Source organism: Rutidosis leptorrhynchoides, chromosome 10, assembly GCF_046630445.1.
Source record: "Rutidosis leptorrhynchoides isolate AG116_Rl617_1_P2 chromosome 10, CSIRO_AGI_Rlap_v1, whole genome shotgun sequence".
NCBI classification, from domain to species: Eukaryota; Viridiplantae; Streptophyta; class Magnoliopsida; order Asterales; family Asteraceae; genus Rutidosis; species Rutidosis leptorrhynchoides.
In genome coordinates this window covers 45921748-45931871 of record NC_092342.1, presented here as the reverse complement: position 1 = coordinate 45931871, position 10124 = coordinate 45921748, and the positions used below count along the sequence as shown (strand labels likewise).

Sequence of the window (10124 nt, the reverse complement as noted above, 5' to 3'; positions counted from 1 at the left end):
TGATAGACCCTAGACCAAAACAATCACACTTGTGTTATACTTGTACATTTTAGATTGCATTTCATGTAGGATTGTATGATACTACTTTTGTTAGTTGCATTTGCATGTAATTGCATTTCATGCATATGGGTAAACTGGAAAAATACCAAAAATAGTTTGTGAATGGGTCAAATTGGAATTAAAACTACAAAAATTGTATTCAGGTATGAAAGCGGCGCTTTTGTCCTAGAAGCGGAGCTTTTGATCTTCAAAAGCGGCGCTCTTGTTTTTAAAAGCGACGCTTTAACCTATGATTTTGGACCAAAAATGGACAGTGCTCAAGAGCGATGCTTTTGTTTACAAAAGCGGCACTTTTGTTCTTCAGGAACGGCGCTTTTGTTTCAAAAGCGGCGCTCCTGGACCTGAGTACTTAAATTTTCTGCCCGACCCAAACACTTCAAGATTGTGAAGCTTTTACTATGGAATTAAATGTAAAGGGAGCACCTTGCCCCATCAGTGTTTGAATACGTGATATTTGATTTGTGCTAATATCATGATGCCATCTTTGTGTCTGTTGTTTGTTGAATTGTTTTCAGGGAAGTGGAAAAGGAAAAGGCCTTGCAAAGTCAACCAATGTTCATGAATGGTTGCAAGTAAATTTGTGTGATGCTAATGTTCATCATCATTTGTGAAACAATTTTAATAATTTGGCATGTAACTTAACTTAATTTGAGAATATCTTGTGGATTCTCGGATTATTGATTCGGTGTGAGGTAGTACACTTCTATTGCTACTCTCACACATGATCACCATTATGCTTGTAATAATTCGACACTTGTTTGTGGATACATTTGTGTATGCTTCTGTTTCTCTTGCTTGTTGTGGTTCTTAGTGGCAGGATACACTTTTTGATGATTAATCCAAGCCTGGCATTAAGTTCAGGAGTCAAACTCACCGACTTGCATTCTTTGGTGATTAAGTTTCTCGAATGGTGATAATAAAGATCGTTTGATCTTAACAGGTTTTTACTTTCTTTTTTCTTATCTTTTCTATTTCAAAATGCCCCTCATTTTCACTTATTCTATCGTTTCCATGCAATGAGGGCATTGCATCAAACTAAATGTAGGGGGAGAGTTAAATTATCGGGCCATTTTGAACTTTTTCGGGTAAACGCATCACATACACTACAAAGTTTGAAGCTTGCAATGTTGATTAATTTTTGGAACAAGTTTTTAACCATTACATTAAGTCATATCATAATCACTAAAATGGTTAAAACTTTTAAATTTTTTTGGAAAAGTAAAGTCTTTTCTTATGCTTGGAAGTTAAAGTCTTTCATGCATGTTGCTCCAAACCAAGTGTTTAAAGCATTGTGCTTTTAACACTTTCGGATGAATCGAGTCCATCCATTATAGGGAGTCAAGTCTCTCAAATTTCGTTTTACTTGGTGTGGGAGACTTCCTAATCCACACCATTTCATATTGACATTGGTTGTCTCATCATTTCACGATGTTTCAACCGATGTATCATACCGTGGGAAGAGGAGCCACCGAGCTCCACCGTGTGCTATCTTCTTGATGAAGAGTAGTGGCTTCGTGCTAGTGTTTCTAGACAACACACGCGATAGCCAAAAGCTATGGCACACTTGTGCATTCAATTAACGGGAAAGTAGTAGCTACTTCCTACCTTTTCTTAATATAAGTATAAAAGATTGTTATGTGGGAAGTAGATGAGTGAATAAAAGCTTCAAGCTTTGACACTCCCGGGAGAGTCAAGTCCTCCCACTGTCTCATTTTGGAAGTCAAGTCTTCCAAACTTGGAAGTAAAGTGTTCCAAGTTATGTTATGTTCCAAACTTGGAAGTAAAGTCTTCCAAGTTATGTTATGTTCCATACTTGAGAGTAAAGTCTCTCAAGTCTAGCTCGATCCTTTTTAAGGAAGTTAAAGTCTTCCTAGTGCTTCAAATCTTGGAATTGGCGGACTCTCTTATTTAGCCACATGGGGCCCTAATTCCACGAACCTCCGTTAATGCTTTCGCCCTACTATGAGAGAAACCATAGAGTTGTGATAGAAATCTTGATGAGTGTCGGTTATCTCGAGCTCGGGGTGATCAATAAAGGTGGGGTACCCAATCCCTTACCTTTGGCACACCCACCTTAACCCTATACTTGGAATTGAAGATTATCATTTGGAATTGACGACCATCATTTGGAATTAACTAAAATATGTGTTTTGAGGGCATGGAGGTGGAAGAGGGATAGCCATCGTGGGTTGATGAGGTGAGCATATCTTTTTGGAGGCATATTCTTTACACGATGTATTTCCTGATGAGTGATGATTTGTATGATATTCATGGCCCTTATTTATTTTGGGTACACCTTGAGTTTATTTGAGTAGGTTTATGTTAGATTATGATTGATTTGGAGATTTGATGTGATTGATTAGTTTGATGAGTTTATGGCTATCCCGTGAATCCTACATATTTGGTCAAGGTCAAGGAGGTCTAAGTTGAGTTTGTGAAGATTTGATACTTTGTGATTGATGTTTGATGACCTTCTCGTAGATGAAGTTGACTTTGGCTGGGGGAATGATTGATTCGGGTAGACTTAGGCTTGAAATGAGTTTGTGTTAGTGTTTGAGGATTGAAGATTTGAAGGTGTGCTACTGAAGAGATTATTTGGAGCTTGCTTTAAGCTTGTGTAGTAGAAGAAAATGATGTTTGTGCTTGGTCCTAAGCAAGTGCAAGTTTTTGGAGAACACTCTAGCCATCAAGTGCATGCTCATCGAAGGTATGACTTTGTGCCCAAACTTTTTGCGCTTTGGCATTGCTCACTTATTTGTTCTCTATCTCCAAAGCTTGTTTTGTCGATTTGTTTGCTTGAGGACAAGCAAATATTCAAATGTAGGGGGTTTGATATCGCTCCATTTATACATATTTTATCTCGCGATATCTCCCTCACTTTGTTCGGTTTTTGATGATCTTAGAGCCTATTTTGTGTGCTATTGAGCTAAATGGTAATTTGGGGGCTAATGACTTAATTTGGTATAAAATTGACCAAATCTTGATCAAAAGTGGCTAAGGAAATGACAAGTGCATAATTCAGCATCAAAAGCGCCGCTCCTCAACTAAGAGCGCCGCTCCTATGGAGCAAAAGCGCCGCACCTACATCAAAAGCGACGTTCTTATGCACGTTTTGGCTCCATTTTCCATCAGTGGCCAGAAGCGTCGTTCCTACAGCCAAAGCCACCGTTCCTATCCAACTAAAAGCGGCGCTTCTAAAGCAAAAGTGCCGCCCCTGAATGTTGCCAAAAGCGGCGTTCCTGATCAAAAGCGCAGCTCCTCACTTAAGCCAAAAGCACCGCTCCTAGGTCAAAAGTGGCACTCTTGTAGCTGTTTCAGCCCAGATTTTCAGCACTTTAAAGGAACAAGATTATGTTATTTTTCATATGTATCTTTAGAGAGCAGTTATCACAACTCCGAATTTCACCTACAAAACCCTAATTTCATCATCCATTGGTGTTTAAGGGTGAATTCAAGGAAGCTAGCTCAAGATTCGTCTTAGATTTACTCTAGATCTTCATCGTTTACATTTTGGGTTGTAATCTCCACTTTTCTTCATTTTCTTTGCATTAATTACTTGTAATAACTTTAAGATGATGATTGTTTATGTTTCTATGATTATTCTTAGTTTGATCTTAGCCATGATTGGCTAAATCTCTTGTATTTGCTTATATATGAATCTCTAATGCTAGTGTTTGCCCCAAAATCAATTAAATAATGTTGTTTGAATGAATTGCATGATCATGTTATTGTGTTAGCTAAAGATCCATTGCTATGAGTTTGTTTTAGGCTTTACTTTGATTACATATGTTGAGTAGCTCTCTTAGTGATTTGAGAAGTGAATCAATGTGTGCTTCAATACCTTGAGTGATCTAGACAACTAGCTTAGAAATTTCAAGTGTTTGTATTCTTGATCTAGGTTGGTTTCAATTGGCCTTTAGTCAACATAGTAGTGCCGATTATCTTAAGTGATTTCGATAATTGGGGGTTTTAAGTGATTTCAACCCAAGCATAATCTCAATAACCAAATCATGCTTAACTTGATCTTAGAATACAATGCTTATGTGAATTCGCGAAGTGTTATTTAATTTAAGGTTTGGTAGTGGTGCTAAACATTTAATAGTTCAACAACTAATGAGATAACAAAATAGGCAAAATGGAGCAATCCAAGCATATAGAGGATTAGATAAGTGAACACTTCTTAGTTAATTTGATTTAAGTCTTAATATTTCGTTACTTGTTATTTGCTACTAGTTTACTCGTTAAGTTTAAGTTTGTTTAATTGTGCAAATTTTAGTTGTTAATCTAATCAATCAAAACCCCCCAATAAAACAAACCCTAGGACAATTGATAGTTTCAAATATTCGACTTACACCGCTCTTTTGGGATGAACTTGATAAGATTACTTACATTGAAGTGCTATAATAACCGGGTTCTAAGTGCTCGTTAGTTGTGTGTGCTTATTTGTAGTGTTTGAATCATATATAAATTTAGAGGGTAAAAGATGTATCGTTGCACAACACCATCAAATGTGATGACATGTATTGTACAAGCCTGAAGTTTCGAGTAGGTTAGCCAAATGGGCCATCGAATTGGGAGAGCATGAAATCAATTACTCCCCGTGCACGACGATAAAGGGCCAGATACTTGCAAATTACTTGGTCGAAACAACAGGAGAAGTAGAGGCACTCGCAGAAAGCACTACAATTGGCCGTGACAAAAATCCGGTCTGGGAACTGTATACGGATAGAGCTTGTGGGCCAAAAGGCGCTGGTGCTGGATTGGTCCTCAGAAGTCCCGACGGAGAGGAGCATACTTATGCACTCCGGTTCACGTTTGCTACCAACAATGAGTCTGAATATGAAGCATTACTGTCTAGGATGCGCATAGCGCAAGAACTCAGAATAAAGCACTTGGACGCATACGTTGACTCACAGTTGGTCGCTAACCAGGTCAATGTGTCGTTTGGGGCACATGAAGCCTCTATGCAGCGGTATATGGAAGTGGTGCACGAATTAGCAAACGAATTTGATGTTTTTAGATTATCGCAGGTACCCAGGGGCAGAACAAGAAAGCGGACGCACTAAGCAAATTGGCAGCTTTGGCCTACGATCATCTGCGCAAAAACGTATGGGTTGAAGTGTTAACAGAAAATTCTATTGATGAGAAAGTAACTGTTGTGTCCTTTGAGGAGGAAAGCCCAAATTGGATGACACCATTGGTGAAATTCTTAACCGGGGGCGAACTTCCTGTAGACGAAAAAGAAGCGCGGAGAGTTCGCATGAAAGCTCCCATGTATGCGTTAATCGAAGGTGTTTTGTACAGGAAATCTTATTTAGGCCTGAGCATGTTGTGCATTGGACCTAATCAAGCTAAAGAGCTGCTCCGAGAAATTCATGAGGGTTCTTGTGCTTTACACTCGGGGTACAGAACAATTGCCGTGAAAGTAATGCGCATCGGGTATTACTAGCGCACCATTCATAATGATGCAGCGAAAATCGTAAGGACGTGCCAATCATGTCAACATCATGCGCCAATAAGTCGAGCACCACGGCATCCTTTGATACCAATAACGGCAGCATGGCTGTTCAGCAAATGGGCCATCGACATTGTTGGTCCTATTACCGCGTGTGGGGCCATGTTTCTTTTTTTTCTTTTTTTTTTAATTTTGAGAATATGTGCGACAACTAGAAAATGGGTTAAATTTTTTTTTTTTTTTTTTTCAGAACCAATAATTTACCCGCTATATATATAATCCATTACACGAACATTATACACTAACATTTCATACACTTCAGAACCATTTCATACAATTTGACTACAATTTCTTTGAAAAAACTGTCTCAACCAACTAACAATGATTTTTTAACCTTATGATCAACACTTTGATCCCGTCACCAAATAATTCGTCATCGAGTCAAGCTAGTCATTCTTCTCCGCGTTAAACTAGATTTTTCACAATTCACACCAAATCAAAAGTCATTCTACCAATAAAAACAATTTGCTCAACCACCACACCAACAATTTTTTCAACCATCACAACAACACCAACCATTTCAACAACAACTACAATTTCAAAACAACTCATATTATTCACAACAACAATTTCCTTTTAACCAAAAACAATTCTTTTCACAACAATTTCTACACATATCACAACCTTTCACACAACCGACTCTTGAAAGCGTACCCGAAATCAAAAAACAAAAACTAAAAGAAAAGAAAAAAAAGTAAGCGAACCAAGTTAACGCCCGAAACGTTATATTATGCATCAGGCTCTGGACGAAGAAAAAATACTGGCGGAACGTTAGCTCGATGCTACAGAAAACCTAAAAAGCGGAACCTCACACACGTACGATTCATTTTGGAATACCATTGTAGTCAACCATAATCGTGTCGCTGATCGTAAAAGAAACAACGATCAAATAACTCGAAAATGGGAAAAATGGCAAAAGATATCAAACTTTTTATCGGTATTTACAATGAATTAAAAAAAGATTGGCGAAGTGGAGGTGGTGATGCGGATATCATTGAAGCTGCGCGTGCACAATATCGACAACGTCAGGGTATTGCTTTTACGCACTATAAGCATGGAAAGTACTCCGTGAGCGTCCAAAATTTTGTTGCACGAAAGGCGTAATGAATACTCGCAGACGTCCATAACCGGAACCAGCGATCACTTTGAGAGACGAGGATCCTTTAAGAGTTTATTCGAACCCGGATAACGCGATTTATTCGTGGACGGCCCGATCCGGCATCCACCCGGTCGACTAGCTAGTCGAAAAAGTCTTAAAAGTTCGGGTTCGTCCGACGTCGCTTCCTCAGGTACCTCATCCGAGTTCATTCTCAAGTCATGATAGACCAATAATAAATTGTTCTAACCTAACAAGAAAAACGTCAAGCGTCAGAAATGAAACGAATAAGTCTCACCTTCAAAATTTTCAACACAACTATCAACCCTGCCTTGCCTAAAAAAGAGCAAAAAATCCTTTGCGCATATGGCGAGAGTATGAAATCTGTCTTGGCACCGGACGAAGACGAAGAGAAGACCCGACGCCTCTCGACTAGTTTTATTTATTACAATATAAGTTTCGTGTTATTTATGTAATTTATTTTCTATTTATTCATGTAATGTTCTTTTTATTTATGTAATATTTTTTTCTATGTTATTTATTTATGTATTGTTTAAAGCAATGTTTATTTTATTTAGTTCAGTATTATTTTAACTTATTTATTATATTTAAATGATAATATAAAATGAGTTAAAGTTTGAAGTAGAGTGTAAGATAGAGAGTGATTAGTTAAAGAAATGTTAAAAAAAATTTGTGGTGATGTGGAGGTGATGTAGAAGAGAGAAATTCAAGATAAGGAGTGACTTAACACAACTCCTACATTTATATAGTCAACTAAAAATAATTTTTAATTTAAGTAAAAACCAAATTATCAATTAAACTATTTTCTTCTTAAAATCTATATATTTGAGAATTTGTTAGTTGAGTGCAAGCATTATTAATACATGATAGATAAAGACCATAATGAAATAGTGTAAAATGAAATCAAATACCTGCCATAAGACTCGTAACATATGAATTTTATCTAACCATAGTCTTTAAAAACATATGAAATACATAAACAAAACGTAAAAACAACGTACACGCGTAAATCACATATCATGGTATAATTAATATATATTGTTAGGGAAATGATCAAATCCCCCTATTATGAACTCAATATTACATTAACAATGGGCTAAGATCTAGCCTTGCAGTAGGAACACAAACCAAAGGGTTAGCTCTAGGAAGTGTGAGCCCAACACCTTCTTCCATATCAACATCTATTAAATTCCCATTTTTCCCTGCCTTCCACTCAAAACATTGAATCAACGTACCGAGTGTAACATGTACCACCGTAAGCCCTAACGAGATCCCGGGACACATTCTCCTCCCGCTCCCAAACGGTAACAATTCAAAGTCTTGTCCTCTAACATCCAATTGCATCTCAGCGAATCTTTCAGGCCTAAATTCTAGTGGATTCTTCCAATACGTTGCATCTCGACCGACACCCCATACGTTGAAGAATATTCTAGTCTTTGATGGAAAATGGTAACCGCCTATTGTACATTCTTCTATTGATTCTCTTGAAATCAACGGGACTGTCGGGTGCAACCTTAGCGATTCCTTGATTATTGCTTGCAGGTATGGAAGGTTTGGTATGTCTGATTCTTTTACAAGTCTGTTTTTTCCAACAACAAAGTCAATTTCGTCCACTGCCTTTTTCATTATATTTGGATGGTTGATTAGTTCCGCTAACGCCCATTCTATAGTAACCGCTGAAGTATCTGTCCCTGCACCAAATATGTCCTAAAAATGATTATGTTAGTACTTGAAAAAAGAGATATTAAAAGCATTGATCTATAATTTAACAGTATTAGCAGCAATATTACAAAAATGAACGCTTTAATTTGCTTTCTTTTCAACTTTATCTCCATACTCTCATCTTCTGCGATATCGAGTAAAATATCAAGCAAGTCCTTGACTTCTGTTTTCTCCTTACGCTTTCTTGCTTCTTCGCGCTCCGTTATAATTTTTTCTATCAAAATATCGAATCTTTCATGAATCACCTTTGATCTTTTTCCCACTCCTTGTAAGTCTATATTCTTCAGGAACCATATATGATCCGAAAGGTTAAAAGTACCCATAATCTTAGCAAAATCACTAAGAATTTTCCTTATGTCCCCTGCCTCATCATCTTCATCTGAACACCTTTTGCTCATAAGCATTCTTGATATGATATTATTCGTCATCTTCATAAGCTCGGATTCAAGCTCAACAAACTTCCCTTCTTTCGCCTTTTGAGATAAATATTTTATCAAATGATTTATTTCATCGTACCTAACCGGAAGTAAAGAATCTAATGTTTTACTATTAAGAAGTTGTGACATTACTATTCTTTTCAAAAACTTCCAATAAGATCCGTAAGGAGCAAATATGAAGCCATTACCATCATATGTAATGAAATCGACGCCTGAGCTATAAGGTCGGTTTAGAAACACAGTATCGTATGTTTTGAACACTTGTTTTGCTGCTTCCGGTGAAGTACAAATAACGCTTCGTACTGAGCCGAAATATAGTTGAAAAACTGCCCCATAACGATTCGAAAGCGTGTGAAGAACTTGGTGAGGTTTTCGACCAAGGAGATGGAGATGTCCGATCACGGGAAGGGCGAATGGGCTCGGCGGATTGCTAGATTTAGCATAAGTTGATTTTAGTAGCACCCTTATGAAGATGATTGATATTGTTCCTATTACAAAAATGATCGAGTAGGTTTGAAAATCAGCCATGAGATATTATATCATAAATTTTTAAAATTTGAGGGAAGTGAAACAACTTTTTCTTTTTGATATCAATTAAATATATGTAGTATGTAGTATGTAATGCATCATGCATATATATATATATATATCCCCATTTGCCATGAGTTGACGTTTTCACACCATACCCTTGGCATGAATTGACTTTTTCCCCTTTATTTTTTTAATATAAACTAAAAAATTTGAGTGTGCTCCTAATTTTAAGTTATTAAATTTAATACGGAGTAACTATTTTTAATTTATTTTCTTCTAATTACCATACATATCAATTCTTCGGTGAGTTAACTCACTAGAGTTAGTGTAGACGGTTTAAATTACTCCATACAGCTATGTGTTGACTCGTGGGTTACAGGACACCATTAAATTTTTTAACAGAAATACTTTTTAAATTATATAGAATACCACTAAATTTAAATACATGATCCCATATATTTTTAAAGTTTATAGTTTTTCCTTTTAAATTGTAAAGAACACTACCAAATTTAACTACTCGAACCATATATATTTTTTGAATTTGTAGTTATTTAGAGGTAAAGTATCACTAAAGTATCATCAAAAATATAATTGGTATTGAAAAATAAAATCCGAAATTCCATAAAATTATAATTTTGGAATAGCCGCTACAAACAATACATATGAAAACATTAATCAAAGATGGTAGGCGTAACATGTTTCCTTTTTGATTTTATAAGGAGTACTATTTAATATTTAATAT

The 10124-nt window shown here is 36.6% G+C and overlaps 2 protein-coding genes across 2 annotated transcripts; one reads left to right on the top strand and one right to left on the bottom strand.

Annotated features, from left to right (window-relative positions):
* The first annotated feature begins 458 nt into the window (after positions 1–458).
* LOC139870236 (uncharacterized) lies at positions 459–5774 on the top strand. Its single transcript, XM_071858071.1, has 5 exons — positions 459–470; positions 576–632; positions 4593–4991; positions 5081–5485; positions 5766–5774. The coding sequence occupies exons 1-5, from the start codon at positions 459–461 to the stop codon at positions 5772–5774; spliced, it is 882 nt and encodes a 293-aa protein (XP_071714172.1).
* Positions 5775–7702: 1928 nt separating this feature from the next.
* LOC139871969 (cytochrome P450 93A3-like) lies at positions 7703–9456 on the bottom strand. The gene is made up of 2 exons (XM_071859733.1): positions 8483–9456; positions 7703–8399 (listed from the first exon to the last, which is right to left on the bottom strand). Exons 1-2 carry the CDS (start codon positions 9377–9379, stop codon positions 7773–7775), a joined length of 1524 nt encoding a protein of 507 aa, XP_071715834.1. The 5' UTR covers positions 9380–9456; the 3' UTR covers positions 7703–7772.
* Positions 9457–10124: the final 668 nt, after the last annotated feature.